General features: G+C 40.4%; 2 protein-coding genes across 2 annotated transcripts; both read right to left on the bottom strand.

Moving 5' to 3' along the window:
* Positions 1-6,672: 6,672 nt before the first annotated feature.
* LOC119254350 (olfactory receptor 5B3-like) lies at positions 6,673-7,611 on the bottom strand. The gene has a single exon (XM_037521458.1). The coding sequence runs from the start codon at positions 7,609-7,611 to the stop codon at positions 6,673-6,675; it is 939 nt and encodes a 312-aa protein (XP_037377355.1).
* An 11,922-nt stretch (positions 7,612-19,533) lies between these two features.
* On the bottom strand, positions 19,534-20,472 carry LOC119254349 (olfactory receptor 5B3-like). Its single transcript, XM_037521457.1, has one exon. The coding sequence runs from the start codon at positions 20,470-20,472 to the stop codon at positions 19,534-19,536; it is 939 nt and encodes a 312-aa protein (XP_037377354.1).
* Between the last annotated feature and the right edge of the window lie 2,945 nt (positions 20,473-23,417).

The raw sequence follows: 23,417 nt of genomic DNA, 5'->3' as shown, positions 1-23,417 counted from the left end.
GCGAAATACTACATGACATGCACCTCAAAGACATCTTTACAGACACATCACCCAAAGCAGTGATAGTGAAGGCAAAGATAAACAGCTGGGACTACATCAAATTAAAGAGCTTCTGCACAGCAAAAGTGACAGCAACCAAAACAAAGAGAAACCCCACTGATTGGAAAAATTTTTGTACACAATACTAATGATAAAGGACTGATTATAGTGGAATTTTAAATTGTAAAGTAGTAGTCCTTGTTGTGAATGTTATGTTTACATTTTCTTCTTACCTCTGTTGAGAATCTTTCATATTGTTTCTAGTCTGGTGATTATAAACAAAGCTAATATAAAAGCCTGGCTAAAATTTTTGTGCAAACAAAGGTTTTTATTTCATTTGGGTTAATATCAGGGAGTTGTTTTTGAAACTGTGCTAAATTCAAGACTGTGTCTCAAAACTTTACATTCCCAACAGCAAACATATTCTAATGTAAACCTTCACATCTTTGCAGCACTAGGTTCTTTATTTAAAAAAATAACTGTTAATGAAAACTTTTTTCTTACATCATTGTAGTCACTATAGTTCTCCCACCATCATATTACTCATATACCATCACCACCATTCCTTGTTTTTACCCCCTTCCTCTGCTGTTCTGAATGCTCTCTTTTCCTCTCCTTTGTTGTATGCCTCATCTATGGTCAGCTTGCTAATTTTGACTTTTTCTTGACTTTTTTTGATTTCTTGGTATACCACATATAAGTAAGATCATCTGATATTTATCTTTGTCCTTCTGACTTATTTCAGCTAGCATAATCCCTTCCAGCTCCATTCATGTTGCCACGGATGGCATCAGTTTTTCTTTTTTGATTGCTGAGTAATATTCTATTGTGTAAATATTTCACTGCTTTTAGTTGCATTTATCTTTTTGAGGCATTTGGGTTTCTTTTATATGTTGGTTGCAGTAAATAGTACAGCATGAGATACTTTCCATGTTAAAATTTAATTTCACTTATACTTTATTTTCATTTCTGATCTTTGTGGAAGATGTCTTATTGAGTACCTTTAACAATGTGTTTTATCATTCAACTTGCATTACCACTATAATCATGGTTAGAAAATGTTTTCCTTTTCACAAAAACCCATAGATCCAATCTTTCCTCTGAGTGGTCTCTAAACTTATACTCCCAAACTGAAGAATCACAGCTTCCACCTGCAGGCGTGTGGGGTGGTTACTAGTTTGCTCTATGTAAAAGGTGCCTTGGCATCAATTGTTTAAATAATGCAGTCATCTAACTTCAGCATCTCATGTGTGAGAGGGAGATAATTGCATCAGGCATTCTCCTAGGATAATTGCATAGGGATCCTCCTAGACATCCTCCTAGGATAAGATTTGCAGGTCCCATACAGACAGACCAGAGAAAGTATCTAACATACATCAGGTGTTCTGAAATGTTCAATAGTACTTTTAGTAAACATTATTGCAGTTTGGGTTATAAAATAGTGGTGTTTAAATATTACATCTGCTTCCCTACATGTGCCTGCCCTTTTTGGGTACAATGTGTCATGTTTCAGTTGTAGAGCATGAACTTAGAAAGAATTGGCATGTGTCATTCTGGGTGCGATGAAGTAGACCCATTACTGTCCATTATCCCTCCCCCACTACAGGGATTGAAGAGGCTTCATGTGTTGACAGTGCAGCTGTCGATGGGAAGCCTCATAGCCTTGGATGAGCACCCAGAGGGTGCTCTTGGCCAGTCTCCAGGGTGATGGGCACGGGGAAGAGTCTGTGAGAAGGAATCAGGAGGGGCTGAATAAACTTTCTCACACATGTCAGGTCAGTTCCTGGATTCTGTAAATATTGCATGAGTCAGAACCTACGTGTACATTTTTTGGTAGAAATCAATTTGTACTTTGCATATGTAATTAGAGTAAGAGTACTACAATGAGGTATTTACCTGGAGTATTTGGTGAGCCCAGATGTAATAATCAGTGTCCTTTAAAAAGAAAGGCATAAAAAAGCAATTAGTATGTTTCAAGGGTGCATCTCTTTATAGATCTCTGAAACAACAAGCAAATACCCTATGAAAGAAATTTGCTAGAACTCTGGAAAATACTTCAAAGGCTTATGAGTGAATGTTGAGTGAAGAACATGGTGAGGCAATTGTGGAGTTCAGAGAAATACCTGACACACTACTCAGGATCACAGATAAAATTGGAGATTCAGAGACTTCATCTTACAAAAAAGTCTTTTTTCTAGAAAACTTACGAAGCAAAGTGCTACAGATCACAACAAGACTAAGAAAAACTATCTTAAACATAGGGTACTTTAAATTTATTTAGATCTATTAAGATTCTTTTCAACATTATTCAAAAATTTCAGAGTACAATTCAGTCATATCTTTGGTTAATTTTATCTCTCAATGGTTTATTTACTCTTTCAGATTTATTGCGAATGCAGTTGCTTCCTGAATTTCTTTGTCAGTGTTCATTGCTTGAGAATAGAACATCTGAATTTTGCATGCCGATCTTTTCCCTGTAACTTCACTAAATTCTTCAGGATAATCGTATTTCTTATTGAGGTAACAATGTTTCACAACTCTGTGGATGACTCATTCCCACCAAGAGTGCATGAGGTCCCTTTTCTTCCAAACCTTCATCATCACGTGTTTCAGGTCTTTGTGAGATGGGCCATTCTCACAGGGGCGAGCTGATGTCTCATGGAAGTTTTGGTCTGTGCTTCCCTAATTGTAAGATATGATGAGCACTTTTTAATGCACTGCTTGGCCATGCATATTTTTATTTATTTATTTTTAAAGATTTTATTTATATTTATACAAGACCTGGAGTACAGATCAGAGGCACAGGAGGGTGAGAGAATTCACCAGAAACAGAGAAGGGTGCAGTACAGGCAGATGGACAGAACACTGCTGAGGGGAGCATTGGGCGAGACAGGAGAGGTTTGTTGCACCATGTGGGTTTCTCCTTGTATGTTTTTAGAGTATCTATTTAGCTCTTTTTTAAAATCATTTCAGCATCTTTAATTTTCTAGATGAATGTTTAATATTACTATTATTTTTTGCTGTGACATATAACACTGTGTTGAGGTTTACTACACTATAAGATTTAGGGGGATAGGTTCATACCTCTTTACATGTATGTTAGCACAGCACACGCACTAACAACACCCTAGGCAGACTTATCACTTTTATGAAGGTATAAAGTGTGGTTGTCACAAGTGTGAGCTATGTTGTTGTGGAGAACTATCTTTCAGTGCTAGTTCTGTCAAGGTTTACAGGACAATCGTAGCCAAGTAGTTTAATCTCTCTACACTTCACTATACCACCTATAAGTGGAGGGGTAATAATATTGTGTACCCTCATAGAAGAGTTCAAAAATTGAAATGAGATTCTGCTCATGAAGTGGTTAGAGATGACACTCTTAAGCTGGATTTCTAAGAAGCCATCCTGTTCAATAGCTGGGAGTACTATTGAAGTCTGGCAGATCTAAGTTATAGGGGAAGCACTATAATCAGTCGTTCAAAGAATCAGCACATGGGACAATTAGACTCCAACCTTTATTTCATGCATCAGTTGTCAAATTTTACTGAGAATCTACTCTTCAACACACATATTTTACTCCAAGGATCATGTTATAATGAACACCATGTCACTGATAGACATCTGGGAATGTAGAGTCTAGTGCAGAGGGAGCAATTACAGAGTTAGGCCATGTGTCTCGCAGCCATTTTAGGCCAGGCTAGTTTTATTGTCAGTTCATGTAGAGGAGAAGAAAATTTGGAGCCTTGGGTAGAGTTTGCAGAGCTTTCATCATGAGACAGGAGACCATACACACAGTCAGTCAGACAGATCAAGGAAGAGACTTCCGCACTAAGAGAGGCAGAACAACAGCTCCACTCACTAGCCCCTTTTACACGCTAGGTGCCCACAGTCACACACCAAGACATTGTTAATGTACGGTTCTTGGTTGTTTGCTGGATATCTGAATGGTGAGAAACAGAGCATTCCAGGGATGTGTGTTGTGTGGAAGGTGAAAAATGGCCTGATTTATTCATTTTCCTTAAATTCCACCTCATCAAGGTTTTTTCACCATACAATATTGTGTCATTCTGCAAGTCTCTTGACGAGGAGTGGAGGACCCATTACTCATAACCTGCAGAAGAAATACCAACTGTAATAGATGCTGCTCAGCCCAGGACACACGTTTTCAGGTGTGTCCACAGGAGAGGTACAGCTTTTTCCAAATCTGCAAGACAGTCTCTGGTCAATGAGGTGTCATCAACATGATGGAACAAGCACACCAAGGATGGCCTCTCCCACCGGGCCAAGTCAGCTGCCACCATCCCGTGGCATAGTGTAGGACTTTTCAGGTGATCCCAAGGAATCTCAGTGAATGTCCACTGTGGACTTCCCAAGTGAAGGCAAAGTGGCCTAGATTCTCTGGTGCTGGAGTAATGGAAAAGAAATCATTAGCTAGAGAAACTACAAAGTGCTATGTGCCCAGCTTGTGACTCAGACAGCCCATCGATTCAGCCATTGAAGACATTGCCACATGCAAGGGTAGCACCACTTTCTTCTCCTTGGTAATGTACTGTTATATGCCAAGAGCTGTCAAGTCTCTTCAACAGCCACTCAGTCGAATTATCGAGGTTGTGGGCAGCACACACAATGCCCCTTTCTCCAACTCTGTCATTGTGCCTGTAATTTCTCTGTGGCCACCTGGCAACCGATACTGTTTAGTATTGGTCACTCACCTCTGTACTGGCAGTTGTGTGGGTGGACACTCGCATGCATGTGCAACAGTTCCTTCTGCCCACATATCCCAAGGCAAAATTCTCCAGCTGTGGTTTCCAGTCACAAGCCATATAGTACATCCTCCCACAGCATGTCCGAGATTGGCAACACATACACTTTAAACTCCTTTGGGGATAATCGCCCTATCCCCAGGAATCATCTCACTGCTGTCACCTTGACACTCCGACCTCCATAGCCATCAAGTGTAACAAGCAGATGTCTGAAACTTCTCTGGGTTCCTGTATAACAGAGTACACTCGCCCCCATATCTACTAAGTCCAAAACCGTTTGCATATTGGTTGGGAACCAGTGGACAGCAAGCTCCTCATGTGGCCTCCGGTCCCCACCCAACCCTGTGGTGTGTCCCTTGGCCCTTATCCTATCCAAAGCACACAGGGCCTCCTCCAGGCTGGGGTTGGCAGCAAATAATCCTCCAGGCACAGGTCATGTGCCTGGGTCCTGAAGTCCCCAGCTTTTCCCTTCACTGTAGCCTGTCTCCTTATGGAGTGAGCTGCTGGTCCTCCTACACTTGTATCCATAACTCTAACAAGTATGCATTGGGTCATATATGTATCTTGGCATGACCTACACCGGCTCTCAGTAGATCCACTCACATTTGGAGGGGTAACTTTAAGACCTTACTGACCTTAAGAGGCTTGCTTGTCTTTTTTGAGACCCTTTTTGGTTGCTTAATAGTTACCTGTATTCCTTTCCGGAGTGTTGGCTCTCAACTTCACCCAATCTGGCTACCTGGTGATACATCATTCACCTGACATCCCACATAGGGGCTGTTGATACAGGGCAATGAGGGGCACTAAAATGGCCAAGGACAGTGCCCTAATGGTTTACTGGTCACCACCTGAGCATTTCAGTTATGGGCTGTCTGTATTGTGGAAGATGAAAAACAGCATGATTTTCTCACTTTCTTACAAAATATCAATCCATGAAGATGGCTATTGCAGACAACATCTGGGATAGAATGTCATTGAAGCAGAACCTTCACAGTCCCCATTGAGGAGCCAGCAAGGACAAAATCGCAAGGACTTAATCATGCTTGGAGTTGTGAGGAAATTGTGAAAAAAATCATTGTGAATGAACTGTGTAACAAACAGGAGGAGTGAAAAGATTCAATGAAACTTAACTAAATTAAGTTTTATAAGCAAGGTTAACCATTCGAAGCACTTGTAGACTTTAAACACATTGTTAGTGTTTCACTGCATTTTTTCAATGTGTGCAAATTAGAAGTCATCTAGGAAGAAATTGAAAATACTTGTACTTTTCTTCCTTGTATTTGTTGTGGCTGTTTTCCTTTTGAAAGGTATAATGAGAAAATATAAGCTCACAAAATGACTCAAGAAATCAGAATTTGTGATTCATGAATGATTTTAAGTCTATAGTCTCTCAATAAATTATGCCAATGAAATTAACACAGAGTACAATGAGTGTATCCATTTCTCCCTAAATTAGGAATCCCAGATTATTTTTCAATTAAACACAAGTGATATAATTTATATATCAATATCCCAATTCAATAGTTCAATCAGTTTTGTTAAAAATAATACTCTCATTTACCTCCTGCTAATTTGATGTGCCCTTTTGATTTTAGTGCCCATGGCAGAGAAAATACATGCAGAACAAGGGAATAAGGCAAATATCCTCAATATGTGTTTTTCAAGTGTAGAAACACACATTTTGTGCTTCCCCTTATTTTGTGCCATTCTGTTAGACGTGCATTGTTGTCAATTTTCCTCATTCTAGATAATAGCCTTTAGAAATGGTGAGGGTGTCACTTCAGGACTTAGGTGTATTGTAAAGTATAAGTCAGTACATGAAGATGATGGAGAGGCATGAAAGCTAATTATGCCCCACACAATGTTAAAGTCAAAATCCAAGAGACAATTTTGTCTTCTCACCCAACTTCTTGAATGCATTCTTGACCTCCTTGTTCCTCAGGCTGTAGACTATGGGGTTCAGCATGGGGATGACCATAGTATAAAACACAGACGACATTTTGTCTTTGTCCATGGAATGGCTGGAGCTGGGCTGTAAGTACATAAAGATGATCGGCCCAAAGAAGATGGTGATAGCAGTGAGGTGAGAAGCACAGGTGGACAGAGCCTTCTGATAGCCTGCAGTAGAGGGCATCCTATAGATTGCGATAAAAATGAACACGTAGGATACAAAGATAACTAAAAGAGGAGAACATACAATGAAAATGTCTACATAAACAAGAACCATCTCAGCAACATGCTTATCAGAGCAAGAGAGAGACATGACTGGTGGAATATCACAGAAGAAGTGATGGACCTTATTGTTGCTGCAGAACGTGAGACTGAATGTTTCCCCAACATGGATGCAGGCATTCAGGAAACCACTAGCGAAGCAGAATGTAGCAAGAGCTACACACACACCTGTGGGCATGATGGTGGTGTAATGCAGGGGTTTGCACACAGCTGCATAGCGGTCATAGGCCATTGCAGCCAAGAGGAAAAGTTCCCCAGAGGCAAAGGCTGCAAAAATGAACATCTGAGCAGCACATGCATTGTAGGAGATGACCACGTCTCCTATGAACAACCCAGCTATGACTGTTGGAGTGACAGCTGTAGAGTAACAGAAGTCCATCAGAGACAGGTTACTGAGGAAGAAGTACATGGGCTTGTGGAGACGAGAGTCCAACAGAATCAACAGGATCATCCCCAGGTTCCCGATGGCATTTACAGAATATATAAGAATGAAGATCATTGCAAGTGGAATGCGTAGTTTTGTGGATTCGGTCAGTCCTAGGAGGATGAACTGGGTCACTTCTGTGGTGTTCTCCATGGAAGCTGTTTAGAAAACAGATGACTTACAGCATTAAGATACAAAGGAAGAGAGAGTTAGATGTCAAAATTGCAATGAAACTTAAATGCTTACATGCCAGGTCATTATTTCATAATAGCAAGAGTATGTGTCTCCAGACTCTGTACCTAAAACATGACCATCAATGCATAATTTCATGTATAATTATCTAGTATTCTAACTTGATGAAGAAGGATTTGCCATGGATCACCTCACCAGTTTTTCATTCTTAAACTGAGACATGAAATTTTAGTGAAAAAGTCTCACTGTGAATTCTGGAATTTACAATGAGATCTCAGCTTTGCTTAGACAAACTTTGGACTCTATAGCTGTGTTCACTGGTTCCTCTCAACAATTTCTCAGGCTGGGTAGTCATTATTTTCCTTACATAGCCAGGCACAAGTGAATGAGTCATTTATTCATGGTTCCACATATTGTCATTGGGAAGCCAAATTTTGTTCCTGGGTGGAGTGTTTCCCAAGTCTGGTGCTCTTTCCTAAATTTGAATTAATTAGAATAAACTCCTATGAACAACCCAAGCATGACTGTAAGGATGACAGCTATAGAGTGACAGAACTTCATCAGAGACAGGTTACTGAGTAGAAGTACATGGGCGTTTGGAGATGAGAGTCCAAAAGAATCAACAGGATCATCCCCAGTTACCCGATGACATTTATGACATATGTAAGAGTGAAGACCATTACAAGTGGGACTCTGAGATTTGTGACTTTGGTCAGTCCTAGGAGGATGAACTCGGTCACTTCTGCGGTGTTCACCATGGGGGTTGTTCAGAAATCAGATGTCCTAAAGCAAGAGCAAATAAAGGAATAGAGAATTAGCTGTGGATACATTTAGGAAACCTAATGTTTATATACTTCGGTCATTGTTTCATTACAGCAAGGGTGTGTATCTCAAACTTTCCGAACCTAATATGTGAACTTCAATACATAATTTCATGTATAAATTTTCTAGAATTCCAAGCTGGTGAATAAGGAATCGCTGTGGATCACTTCACCTGTTTAATTCTTTAATATGTTTAAACTGAGACTTGAGAGTTAATTGTTTCCCAAGTCTGATCCTCTTTCCTACATTTCAATTAAATTAGACAAAACTCTTTTACGATTACTCATCATGTCCACTGTGAAAAACTTAGTGTTTGGGGATCCACAGTGAAGTAACTATGGCTTCTGTGCACAGGACGTGGTGGGCTGCCTGGTGTAGGGAGGGCATGTGTGTGTCAGCAGTGGAGAGCTTCTGAGGGAGGACTCAGCGCTGGGCTGGAACTTGTGTTCATGGAACAGCTGCTTATCAGCTCCCCCATTTACTGCCTGGAACAATTACACTATCCTAAGCCCTCCATCCTAGTTTTATCTGTCTACAAAAAGAAGATAGAAACAAAACCTTACTCAAGGTACTACTGTGAGTATTAAATGAGATGATGTGTAAACATGACTAACATATCCAGTGTGTAGCCAAAGGGTAGAGCCAGAAAGTATTATTAACCTGAAGGATGGCCTCTGTGTTGCTTCGGGAAACACAGCGGGTGTCAGGCATGAGTGAGCTTTGAAGTCCTGCAGCCTCCCTCTTTAATCTGCCTCTTCTCACACTCCAGGGGCACCAGATGTTCAACACCTTCCTGAACTCTTGCCCTCTGCACCACTGGTGTTGTCCCTTTTATATAGTACTCCTTTCTTAACTTATTCCTTGGAATCCATATTTTAATCAGTTCTAAGTCTCCTTGTTTTTCTTAACTGAACTGCATTATTTTACATCCTTGTTCATTTTTTTCCCCCACAATAGCGCATCCCTGCTCAGGTGTGGTCCCGGTGGTTCTGGAACCACGGGATGATCATGGTCCTCCACCATAGTCCATTGTGCTCCACCTCCATCTCTCCCCTTGAATTCCTCCATCACTCCCGGATGCTGAGATCTATGGTCAGTTTCCATGCCTTGGAGTCTCCTTTCTTACACTCATTCTGTTTTCATCACTGTCTCCCATATTTGAATCACTGAGATGGAGAATGAAAGTGTAGTTTGTAGCTTGCCTTTCACTTACATATTTTTTTTTAAAGATTTTTTTTTTTGATTTATACAAGCACTGGGTAAAGTGAGAAGCGTGGGAGGGCGCGGGGCAGAGCAGGCAGAAAGACCGAAGTTCACTGCTGAGGGGAGAAGTGGGAGGCAGGGGAGGTCTGCATACCATGTAGGACTTTCCTCCAGTGGCCGAGGAGCAGCCGGGAACAGAACCAGCTGTTGGCAGCTTCGCAACCCAGCGCTCAACCACTGCGCCACAGGGGAGGCCCCAACCTACATATTTGCTTTTAAGCTAAATATTATGTTGTTGAATATTTTATTGTAGGGCGTGTATTTTAGTTTATCTAATTTGACTCAGCTGCCTTTGAAAGGGCAGCCTCAGATGCTGTCTGTGATTCCTTATCCTCTGCCACAGCGACTTCACTTCAGATGTCTAGCCCAAAGCACTTTGCCTTTGCAAAAATACACAAGCCCTGTTAACACATATATGTGCAATAAACAATGCAAAGAGCTTTGCATGTATATGTGCCTGTAAGTCTGGGTGTCATGGATGACGTTCTTATTTTGGTTTCACCATCAAAGACTGAGAATTTGTTTAACTTTGTCATGTCTACAATCACACAGGTAGCAGAAGATTCAAGTCAGAGTTATTTTGACCAAATCAAAAGTTCAATGTTTCATTACACACTGTCCACATGTGCGGATAAGACAGAAACAGTAAGGATGCCATTCTGCAGAAAATGTTGAAATAAATTTGAATTTTGCTATTTCACTTTGGTTCCTTTTGCAGCCTCAACAAGTCATTTCACAATCCTGGTTTTATTTATTTTTATCGCCAATGCTGATTTGTAGTGGATTAGATGAAATTTTGTCTAATCACAGCATCACATTCCCCCCACTCTACTCATCCTTTGTAGGGAACAGTGTGGTCCCCTAGCATCATCTAAGTTTGTGTTAGTGGAAGTTTTGACACTCCCCAGTTTCACCTCAGATTTCAATGAAATTGTTGTAAATATCTATATGTGTGTGCAACAAATCACAGTAGCTTCCCCATGACTTTTGCATAATTATAGCTTTCATTAAAAGCATATTGAATATAGAAGCTTACCTTCCGCTGGAAAGCAAAGGACAGTCAATCCCGGAGAGTGTAATAAAAATCCAGCCAGGGAATAACACACAGACTGTGTTGGAGAAGCTCTGTGCAGTCGTGGCACAGGTTCCAAGGTCTCTAGAGCAGGGAAGGATGGAGAAAAAATCATTAACATGGGTTCAAGTCCTGAATCTACCATGTGTTCTCTTGTGGTTTTGGAAGGGTCACTGCTTCCCCCTTATTGATAAAATAGCCATAATAACATTTCCTCTTTCCTGCAGGCCACAGGAATGTATTTGCAAATCACAAACCAATGTATGTAAAACAACTTAAACATTTAGGGGTTTTCATTTCAATTATTCAGGATCATTTTTACCTTGTCGTGTTTCCTTGGCCATGGCTGCAAGTTCGTAGGAAATCCAGAGATCCGAGGAAGGTCTGCATGTGCAAACCATCAGCATTTAGATGAACACATGATGTTCAAAGGGGCTGGATCAAAGTCTGGCCATCGTAAACAAGGCTACCAAAGTCACTGCAGGTCTGTGGTTGGGGACTGAGAGTGGATTATAAAGACATGAAGTTCTCAGGGGACGTCCCCTATGTGGGCACCTGAGGCTCCTCACTCTACTTTCCAAATGATGCAATAATTAAACTGCCTGTGGTAACCACATCACATAATTTTATGTTGCAAAGACCTGTTTGCATTGTTCTTTCAGATTATCTTCTTTTTTAATTAATCAGTTGCAGAGATTAGTATGCTTATGTCTTAATGTATTTCCAAAGGTTTTGGTCCCTCAGCTTCTTTGGAGTCAGTGCTGCCATAATTACTGACCTGCTTACTTCATATAATTTTGCCTTTGTAAGAATGTCCTTCACTAGAGTCTTAGAATCCATAGCACATGAATCTGGCATTTTTCACATAAACACAATTCAGCTTAAGTCCATGCACATTGTCACCTGTATCTATAGTGGAATTTTATTTTATTTTATTTTTATATTCCCCATACAATTGCAACCCTCTTATTTTGAACCCAACCCCTCCTTTCCCTGTCCCCCGATATGTGTGTCTGGTTCATAGTTTTTTGTTGATTTTAATTTTTTCTTTCTTGTAGTTATTCCTTTTTCCTCATCCCTTGTTTAGGTTTTCTTGATTCCTGCTATGAGTGAGACCATCTGGTATTTTTCTTTTTCTTTCTGGCTTATTTTGCTGAGCATGATCCCTTCCAGCTCCATCCATGTTGCTGCAAATTGCATGTGTTTATCTTTTTTGAACGCTGAGTAATATTCCATGGTGTATATGTACCACATCTTCTTGATCCAGTCATCTATTTTTGGGCATTTGGGTTGTTTCCAAAGCTTAGCTATTGTAAATAGGGCTGCTATAAAAATAGGGGTGCAGGTGCTCTTTGGAATTAATGTTTATGTGTCCTTTGGGTAAATACCTAGGAGTTGAGTGGCTGGATCATATGGAAGCTCTATCTTGAGTAGACTGAGGAATCTCCACACAGCTTTCCATAGTGGTTGGACCAGGTTGCACTGCAATCAGCAGTGCAAGAGAGTTCCTTTTTGTCCACATCCTCGCCAACATTTGTTGTTGCTAGTGTTTTTAATATGTGCCACTTTCACTGGTGTGAGATGGTATCTCATTGTAGTTTTGATTTGCATTTCCCTGATTGCAAGTGATGTTGAATGTTTCTTCATATGCCTGGAGGACATTTGTATTTCCTCTTTGGAGAAGATTCTTTTTAGCTCTTCTGCATATTTTTTGACTGGATTATTTTCTTTGTTTCTGTTGAGTCTCGTCCGTTCTTTGTAGGTATTGGAACCAGACCAGACACACAGACCAATGGAACCGAAAAGAAAACCCAGAAATAAACCCACAGATTTATGGTCAACTAATGTTTGACAAAGGAGCTAAGAATATGCACTGGAGCAAAGAAAGTTTGTTCATTGAATGGTGCTGGGAGAACTGGGTCGCTACATGCAAAAGAATGAAACTTGACCACTACCTCACACCATGCACTAAAACCAACTCAAAATGGATTAGAGAACTTGACATAGACCTGAAACCATAAAATACATAGAAGAAAATATAGGTGAAACACTACATGACATGCACCTCAAAGACATCTTTATGGACACACCACCCAAAGCAGTGATAGTGAAGGCCAAGATAAACAGCTGGGACTACATCAAATTAAAGAGCTTCTACACAGCAAAGAAACAGTAACCAAAACAAAGAGATACCCCACTGACTGGAAGAAAATTTTTGCACAAAACACTCATGATAAAGGACTGATTATAGTGGAATTTTAAATTGCAAAGTAGTAGTCCTTATTGTGAATGTTATGTTTATATTTTCTTCTTACCTCTGTTGAGAACCTTTTATGTTTTTTCTAGTCTTGTGATTATAAACAAAGCTGATATAAAAGCCTGGCTAAAATTTTCTTGCAAACATAAGTTTTTATTTCATTTGGTTTAACATCAGGGAGTTGTTTTTGAAACTGTGGTGAATAAACCTAAATTTAAAACTGTGTCTCAAAACTTTACATTCCCAACAGCAAACATATTCTAATTTAAACCATCACATCTTTGCAGCACTAGGTTCTTTATTTAAAAAATAACTTTTAATGAAAACTTTTTCCTTACGTCATTGTAGTCACCATAGTTCTCCCACCACCATATTACTCATGAACCATCACCACCATTCCTTGTTTTTACCCCTCTTCCTCTGCTGTTCTGAATGCTCTCTATTCCTCTCCTTTGTTGTATGCCTCATCTGTGGTCAGCTTGCTAGTTTTGACCTTTTCTTGACTCTTTTTGATTTCTCGGTATACCACATATAAGTAAGATCATCTGGTATTTATCTTTGTCCCTCTGACTTATTTCAGCTAGCATAATCCCTTCCAGCTCCATTCATGTTGCCACGGATGGCATCAGTTTTTCTTTTTTGATTGCTGAGTAATATCTCATTGTGTAAATATTCCACATCTTTTGGATGCATTTATCTGTTTTGAGGCATTTGGGTTTCTTGTATATCTTGGTTATTGTAAATAGTACAGCACAAGTTACTTTCCATGTTAAAGTTTAATTTCACTTATACTTTATTTTCATTTCTGATCTTTGTGGAAGATATCTTATTGAGTACCTTTAACAATTTGTTTTATCATTCAATTTGCATTACCACTATAATCATATAATCATGGTTAGAAAATGTTTTCCTTTTCACAAAAACCCATAGATCCAATCTTTCCTCTGAGTGGTCTCTAAACTTATACTCCCAAACTGAAGAATCACGGCTTCCACCTGCAGGCGTGTGGGGTGGTTACTAGTTTGCTCTATGTAAAAGGTGACTTGTCATCAATTGTTTAAATAATGTAGTCATCTAACTTCAGCTTCTCATGTGAGAGGGAGATAATTGCATGAGGCATCCTTCTAGGATTGTCAAGATTTGCAGGTCCCATACAGACAAACCAGAGAAAGTATCTAACACACATCAGGTGTTCTGAAATGTTTAATATTACTGTTAGTAAACATTACTGCAGTGTGGGTCACAAAATATTGGTGTTTAAACATTACATCTGCTTCCCTCGTGTGCCTGCACATTTTATGGGTACAATGTGTCAGGTGTCAGTTGTAGAGCATGGACTTAGAAAGAATTGGCATGAGTCATTCTGGGTGCCATGAAGCAGCCCCATTACTATCCATTATCCCTCTCCTGCTACAGGGATTGAAGAGGCTTCATGTGTTGACAGTGCAGCTGTGGATGGGGAAGCCTCATAGCCTTGAATGAGCACCCAGAGGGAGCCCTGCACTTGGCCAGTCTCCAGGGTGATGGGCATGGGGAAGTATCTGTGAAAAGGAATCAGCAGGGGCTGAATAAACTTTCTCACACATGTCAGGTCAGTTCCTGGATTCTGAAAATATTGCATGAGTCAGAACCTACTTTGTACATTTTTTGGTAGAAATTAATTTGTACTTTGCATATGTAATTAGAGTAAGAGTACTACAATGAGGTATTTACCTGGAGTATTTGGTGAGCCCAAATGTAATAATCAGTGTCCTTTAAAAAAAGAGGCATAAAAAAGCAATTAGTGTGTTTCAAGGGTGCATCTCTTTATAGATCTCTGAAACAACAAGCAAATACCCTATGAATGAAATTTGTTAGAACTCTGGAAAATACTTCAAAGGCTTATGAGTGAATGTTGAGTGAAGAATATGGTGACGCAATTGTGAAGTTCAGAGAAATACCTGTCACACTACTCAGGATCACAGGTAAATTTGCAGACTTCAGAGACTTCACCTTACAAAGAATAGTCTTTGTTTTAGAAAACTTATGAAACAAAATTCTACAACTCACAACAAGACTAAGAAAAACTATCTTAAACATGGGGTACTTTAAATTTATTATATCTATTAAGATTCTTTTCAACATTATTCAAAATTTTCAGAGTACAATTCAGTCATATCTTTGGTTAATTTTATCTCTCGATGGTTTATTTACTCTTTAGATTTATTGTGAATGCAACTTCTTCCTTAATTTCTTTCTCAGGGTTCATTGCTTGAGAATAGAACATCTGAATTTGCATGCCGATCTTGTTCCTATAACTTCACTAAATTCTTCAGGATAGTGGTATTTCTTATTGAGGTAACAATGTTTTACAACACTGTGGATGACTCATTCCCACCAAGAGTGCATGAGGTCCCTTTTCTTCCAAACCTTCTTCATCACATATTTCAGGACTTTTGAGATGGGCCATTCTCACAGGGGTGAGCTGGTGTCTCATGGAAGTTTTGTTCTTTGCTTCCCTGATGGTAAGATATGATGAGCACTTTTTAATGCACTACTTGGCCATGCATATTTTTATTTATTTTTAAAGATTTTATTTATTTATTTATACAAGACCTGGAGTACAGATCAGAGGCACAGGAGGGTGCGAGAAAATTCACCAGCAAGAGAGCATGGAGTAGTACAGGCAGATGGACCAAACACTGCTGAGGGGAGCATTGGGCGAGGCAGGAGAGGTCTGTTGCGCCATGTGGATTTCTCCTTGTATGTTTTTAGAGTGTCTATTTAGCTCTTTTTAAAAATCATTTCAGCATCTTTAATTTTCTAGATGAATGTTTAATATTACTATTATTTTTTGCTGTGACATATAACACTGTGTTGAGGTTTACTACACTATAAGATTTAGGGGGATAGGTTCATACCTCTTTACATGTATGCTAGCACAGCACATGCACTAACAACACCCCAGGCAGAATTATCACTTTTATGAAGGTATTCAAGTGTGGTTGTCACAAGTGTGAGCTGTGTTGTTGTGGAGAACTATCTTTCAGTGCTGCTTCTGTCAAGGTTTACAGGAACGTCTTGGCCAAGTAGTTTAATCTTTCTACACTTCAGTATACCACCTATGAGTGGAGAGGTAATAATATTGTGTGCCCTCATAGAATAGTTCAAAAGATGAAATGAGGTTCTGCTCATGAAGTGATTTGAGATGATAGTCTTGAGCTGGATTTCTAAGAAGCAATCCTGTTCAAAAGCTTAGAGTATTATTGAAGTCTGGCAGATCTAAGTTATAGGGGAAACACTATAATCAGTTGTTCAAAGAATCAGCACATGGGACAATTAGATTCCAACCTTTATTTCATGCATCAGTTGTCAAATTTTACTGAGAATCTACACTTCAACACACATATTTAAGTCCAAGGATCATGTTATAATGAATTCCATGTCACTGATGTCTGGGAATGTAGAGTCCAGTGCAGAGGGAGCTATTACAGAGGTAGGCCATGTGTCTTGCAGCCATTTTAGGCCAGGCCAGTTTTACTGTCAGTTCATGTAGAGGAGAAGAAAATTTGGAGCCTTTGGTAGAGTTTGCAGAGCTTTCATGATGAGACAGGGGACCATACACACAATCAGGCAGACAGATCAAGGGAGAGACTTCAGCACTAAGAGAGGCAGAACAGCAACTCCACTCACTAGGCCCTTTTACACATTAGGTGCCCACAGTCACACACCAAGACACCAAGACATTGTTGCCAATATACGGTTCTTGGTTGTTTGCTTGATGTCCAAATGGTGAGAAACAGAACATTTCAGGGATTTGTGTTGTGTGGAAGGTAAAAAATAGCCTGATTTATTCATTTTCCTTAAATTCCATCTCATCAGGGTTTTTTCACCATACAATATATATGTCATTCTGCAAGTCCCTTGATGAGGAGTGGAGCACGCTATACTCATAACCTGAAAAAGAAATAGGAACTGTAACAGAGTGCTGCTCAGCCCAGCCACACATTTTCAGGTGTGTCCACAGGAGAGGTACAGCTTTTTCCATATCTGCAGGACAGTCTCTGGTCAATGAGGTATCATTAACATGATGGAACAAGCGCACCAAGGATGGTCTCTCCCACAGGTCCACATCAACTGCCACTATCTGGTGGCACACTGTATGGCTTTTCACGTGACCTCAGGGAAACTCAGTGAATGCCCATTGTGGACTTCCCACGTGAAGGCAAAGTGGCCTAGTTCTCTGGTGCTGGAGTAATGGAAAAGAAATCATTAGCCCGAGAAGCTAGAAAGTGCTATGTGCCCAGCTCGTGACTCAGACAGCCCAACGATTCAGCCATTGAAGACATTGCCGCATGCAAGGGCAGCACCACTTTCTTCTCCTTGGGAATGTACTGTTATATGCCAAGAGCTGTCAGGTTTCTTCATCAGCCACTCAGGTGAATTATAGAGGTTGTGGGCAGCACACACAATGTCCCTTTCTCAAACTCTGCCATTGTGCCCGTAATGTCTCTGTGGCCACCTGGCAACCGATACTGTTTAGTATTGGTCACTCACCTCTGTACTGGCAGTTGTGTGGGTGGACACTCGCATGCAAGTGCAACAGTTCCTTCTGCCCACGTATCCTAAGGCAAAATTCTCCAGCTGTGGTTTCCAGTCACCAGCCATATAGTACATCCTCCCACAGCATGTCCGAGATTGGCAACACATACACTTCAAACTCCTTTGGAGATAATCGCCCAATCCCCAGGAATCACCTCACTGCTGTCACCTTGATTCTCCGGCCTCCATAGCCATCAGGTGTAACAAGCAGATTTCTGAAACTTCTCTGGGTTTCCATACAACACTCCTCCCCAAATCTACTAAGTACAAAACCCTGTGCATATTGCTTGGGGACCAGTGGATGCAAGCTCCACATGTGGCCTCCTGTCCCCACCCAAACCTTTGGGTGTGTCCCTTGGCTTTATCCTATCCAAAGCAAACAGGGCCTCCTCCCAGGCTGGGGTTGGCAGCAAATAATTCTCCAGGCACAGGTCATTTGCCTGGGCCCTGGAGTCCCCAGCTTTTCCCTTCAATGTAGCCTGTCTCTTTATGGAGTGAACTGCTGGTCAGCTCACAATTGTATTCATAACTCTAACAAGTATGCATTGGGTCATGTATGTATCTTGGCATGATCTACACCGGCTCTCAGCAGATCCACTCACATTTGGACATGGGTAACTTTAAGAGGCTTACTGACCTTAAGAGGCTTACTTGTCTTTTTGAGACCCTTTTTGGTTGCTTAATAGTTACCTGTATTCCTTTCCGGAATGTTGGCTCTCAACTTCACCCAACCTGGCTACCTTGTGAGGACATCTTTTACCTGACATCTCACAGGGTGGCTGTTGATACAGGGCAGGGAGGGGCACTATATGGCCCAGGACAGAGCCCCAATGGTTTTATGGTCCCACCTGAGCATTTCATGCATGTGCTGTCTGTGGTGTGGAAGGCGAAAAACAGCCTGATTTTCTCACTATCCTTACAAAATATCAATCCATGTAGTGGGTGATGAACATTATTGAAAATGGCTAATGCAGACAACATCTAGGATAGAATGTCATTGAAGCAGCACCTTCACAGTCCAAATTAGGAGCCAGCAAGGACAAAATTGCAAGGAAATAATCGCTGCTTGGAGTTGTGAGGAAATTTTGAAAAAATATCATTGTGAATGAACTGTGTAACAAACAGGAGGAGTGAAAAGATACAATGAAACTTAACCAAATTAAGGCTTAATAAGCAAGGTTAACCATCAGAAGCACTTGTAGGCTTTAAACACATTGTTAGTGTTTCACTACATGTTTTCAAAGTGTGCAAACAAAGAGTCATCTAGGAAGAAATTGAAAAAGCTTGTCCTTTTCTTCCTTGTATTTGTAATGGCTATTTTCCTTTTGAAATATATAATGAGAAAATATTAGCTCACAAAATGACTCAAGAAATCAGAATTTGTGATTCATGTATGAGGTTAAGTCTATAGTCTCTCAATAAAATATGCCAATGAAATAAAACAGAGTACTATGAGTGTATCTCTTTCCCCCTAAATTATGAGTTGTAGATTATTTTTAAACACACTGATATAATTTATATATCAATATCCCAATTCAATGTTTCAATTAGTTTTGTTAAAAATAATACTCTCATTTACCTCTTGTTAATTTGATGTGCCCATTTGGTTGTAGTGCCCACGGCAGAGAAAATACATGCAGAGCAAGGGAATAAGGCAAATATCCTCAATATGTATTTTTCAAATGTGGAAACACACATTTTGTGCTTCCCCTTAGTTTGTGTCATTTTGTTAGACGTGCATTGTTGTCAGCTTTCCTCATTCTAGACAATAGTCTTTAGAAATGGTGAGGGCATCACTTCAGGACTTAGGTGTACTGTAAAGTATAAGTCAGTACATGAAGAAGATGGAGAGGCATGAAAGCTAATTATGCCCCACAAAATGTTAAAGTCACAATCCAAGAGACAATTTTGTCTTCTCACCCAACTTCTTGAACGCATTCTTTACCTCCTTGTTCCTCAGGCTGTAGACTATGGGGTTCAGCATGGGGATGACCATAGTATAAAACACAGACGCCATTTTGTCCGTGTCCATGGAATGGCTGGAGCTGGGCTGTAAATACATAAAGATGATTGGCCCAAAGAAGATGGTGATAGCAGTGAGGTGAGAAGCACAGGTGGACAGAGCCTTCTGATAGCCTGCAGTTGAGCGCATCCTATAGATTGCAATGAAAATGAACATGTACGATACAAAGATAACCAAAAGAGGACAACATATAACGAAGATGTCTACATAAATAAGAACCATCTCAGCAACATGCTTATCAGAGCAAGAGAGAGACATGACTGCTGGAATATCACAGAAGAAGTGATGGACCTTATTGGAGCTGCAGAAAGTGAGACTGAATGTTTCTCCAACATGGATGATGCCATTGAGGAAACCACCAGTGTAGCAGACTATAGCGAGACCTACACACACAACTGTGGGCATGATGGTGGTGTAATGCAGGGGTTTGCACACAGCTGCATAGCGGTCATAGGCCATTACAGCCAAGAGGAAAAGTTCCCCAGTGGTAAAGGCTGCAAAAACGAACATCTGAGTAGCACATGCATAGTAGGAGATGACCAGGTCTCCTATGAACAACCCAGCTATGACCGTAGCTGTAACAGCTGTAGAGTAACAGAGGTCTATCAGAGACAGGTTACTGAGGAAGAAGTACATGGGCTTGTGGAGACGAGAGTCCAACAGAATCAATAGGATCATCCCCAGGTTCCCAATGACATTTACAGAATATATAAGAATGAAGATCATTACAAGTGGGATTCGTAGTTTTGTGGATTTGGTCAGTCCTAGGAGGATGAACTGGGTTGCTTCTGTGGTGTTCTCCATGGAGAATGTTTAGAAGTCAGTTGTCTTCCAGCAATAAGATATAAAGGAACAGAGAGTTAGATGTCAAAATTACAACAAAACATAAATGCTTACATGCCAGGATTATTATTTCATAATAGCAAGAGTATGTGTCTCCAGACTCTCTGTACCTAAAACATGACCATCAATGCATAATTTTATGTATAAATATATAGAATTCTAACTTGATGAAGACGGATTTGCCATGGATCATCTCACCAGTTTTTCATTCTTAAACTGAGACATGAAATTTTAGTGAAAAAGTCTTAATGTGCAATTCTGGAATTTACAATGAGAGCTGAACTTTGCTTAGACAAGCTTTGGAGGCTACAGCTGTGTTCACCGATTCTTCTCAACAATTTCTCAGGCTGGGTAGTCATTATTTTCCTTACATAGCCAGGCACAAGAGAATGAGTCATTTATTCATGGTTCCACATATAGTCATTGGGAAGCCAAATTTTGTTCCTGGGTGGAGTGTTTCCCAAGTTTGGTGCTCTTTCCTAAATTTGAATTAATTAGATTAAACTCCTATGAACAACCCAAGCATGACTGTAGGGATGACAGCTGTAGAGTGACAGAACTTCATCAGAGACAGGTTACTGAGTAGAAGTACATGGGTGTTTGGAGATGAGAGTCCAAAAGAATCAACAGGATCATCCCCAGTTACCCGATGACATTTATGACATATATAAGAGTGAAGACCATTACAAGTGGGACTCTGAGATTTGTGACTTTGGTCAGTCCTAGGAGGATGAACTCGGTCACTTCTGTGGTGTTCACCATGGGGGTTGTTTAGAAATCAGATGTCCTAAAGCAAGAACAAATAAAGGAATAGAGAGTTAACCGTGGATACATTTAGGAAACCTAATGTTTATATACCTCGGTCATTGTTTCATTACAGCAAGGGTGTGTATCTCAAACTTTCCGAACCTAATATGTGAACTTCAATACAGAATTTCATGTATAAATTTTCTAGAATTCTAAACTGGTAAATCAGGAATCACTGTGGATCACTTCACCTGTTTAATTCTTTAACATGTTTAAACTGAGACTTGGAGTTAATTGTTTCCCAAGTCTGATCCTCTTTCTTACAATTCAATTAAATTAGACAAAACTCTTTACGATTACTCATCATGTCCACTGCTCAAAACTCAGTGTTTCGGGTTCCACAGTGAAGTAACTAAGACTTCTGTGCACAGGATGTGGTGGGCTGCAGGTGTAGGGAGGGCATGTGTGTGTCAGCAGTGGAGAGCCTCTGAGGGAGGACTCAGCACTGGGCTGGAACTGTGTTCATGGAACAGCTGCTTATCAGCCCCCCCCTTTTACTACCAGGAATAATTAAACTAATCTAAGACCTCCAAGCTAGTTTTTTATCTGTCTACAAAAAGAAGATCGAAATGAGACCCAACTCAGGGTACTACTGTGAGTATTAAGCGAGATGATGTGTAAACATGACTAACATAGCAATTGTGTAGCCTAAGTGTTGAGCCAGAAAGTATTATTAACCTGAAGGATGGCCTCTGTGTTGCTTCGGGAAACACACGGGGTGTCAGGCATGAGTGAGCTTTGAAGTCCTGCAGCCTCCCCCTTTAATCTGCCTCCTCTCACACTCCAGGGTCACTGAGATATTCAACACCTTCCAGAACTCTCTGTCCCCTGCACCACTAACTGCTTTCCCATTCTATGTAGTACTCCTTTCTCATGTAGTACTCCTTTCTTAACTTACTCTGGAATCCATATTTTAATCAGTTTTAAGTCTTCTTTTTATTTTCTTAACTGAACAGCCATTATTTTACATCCTTGTTCATTTTTTTTCGCCACAATAGAGCATCGCTGCTCAGGTGTGGTCCCGGCGGTTCTGGAACCACGGCATGATCATGATCCTCCACCATAGTGCATTGTGCTCCACCCCTACCTCTCCCCTCGAATTCCTCCATCACTCCAGGATGCTGAGATCTATGGTCAGTTTCCATGCCTTGGAGTCTCCTTTCTTACACTCATTCTGTTTTCATCACTGTCTCCCATATTTGAATCACAGAGATGGAGGATGAAAGTGCAGTTTGGGGCTTGCCTTTAGCCTACACAGTTTTTTTAAGCAAAATATTATGTTGTTGAATATTTTATTGTAGAGCCAGTATTTTAATTCATCTAATTTGACTCAGTTGCCTTTGAAAGGGCAGCTCAGATGACGTCTGCGTTTCCCTAGACTCTGTCCTGGCAACTTCACATCAGATGCCTTGCCCAAAGCATGTTGTCTTTGCAAAATTACACAAGCCCTGTTAACACATACATGTACAATATGCAATGCAAAGAGCTTTGTATATATAAGTGTGTGTAGTCTGGGTGTCATGGATGATGTTCTCATTTCAGTTCCACCATCAGAGACCAAGAATTTGTTTAACTTTGTCGCATCTACAATCACACAGCTTGAAGAAGATTCAAGTTTCAGAGTTATTTTGACCAAATCAAAAGTTCAATGTTTCATTACATCACTGTCCACATGTGCGGATAAGACAGAAACAGTAAGGATGCCATTCTGCAGAAAATGTTGAAATAAATTTGGATTTTGCTATTTCACTTTGGTTCCTTTTGCAGCCTCAACAAGTCATTTTACCATCCAGGTTTTATTTCTTTTTATCACCAATGCTGATTTGTAGTGGATTAGATGAAATTTTGTCTAATCACAGCATCACATTCCCCCCACTCCACTCACCCTTTGTAGGGAGCAGTGTGGTCCATAGCATCATATAAGTTTATGTTAGTGGAAGTTTTCTTTTCTTTTCTTTCTTTCTTTTTCTTTTTTTTTGTGGTGCTCTCGCCTGTGCTCGGGAATGGAACTGGCTCTGCTGAGGCTGCGGGCAGCCTCGCAACCCAGCGCTCAACCGCTAAGCCATTTTGACACTCTCCAGTTTGATCTCAGATTTCAA

Source organism: Talpa occidentalis, unplaced genomic scaffold (assembly GCF_014898055.3).
Source record: "Talpa occidentalis isolate TD23 unplaced genomic scaffold, MPIMG_talOcc4v2.1 talOcc4.3, whole genome shotgun sequence".
Classification (NCBI taxonomy): Eukaryota; Metazoa; Chordata; class Mammalia; order Eulipotyphla; family Talpidae; genus Talpa; species Talpa occidentalis.
The sequence above is the reverse complement of the archived record's forward strand: the minus strand, read 5'-3'. Positions and strand labels throughout refer to the sequence as shown.

Bases quoted from the DNA above. Each gene is read 5' to 3' on its own strand.
- LOC119254350 (XM_037521458.1), bottom strand. From the start codon at position 7,611: ATGGAGAACACCACAGAAGTGACCCAGTTCATCCTCCTAGGACTGACC.
- LOC119254349 (XM_037521457.1), bottom strand. From the start codon at position 20,472: ATGGAGAACACCACAGAAGCAACCCAGTTCATCCTCCTAGGACTGACC.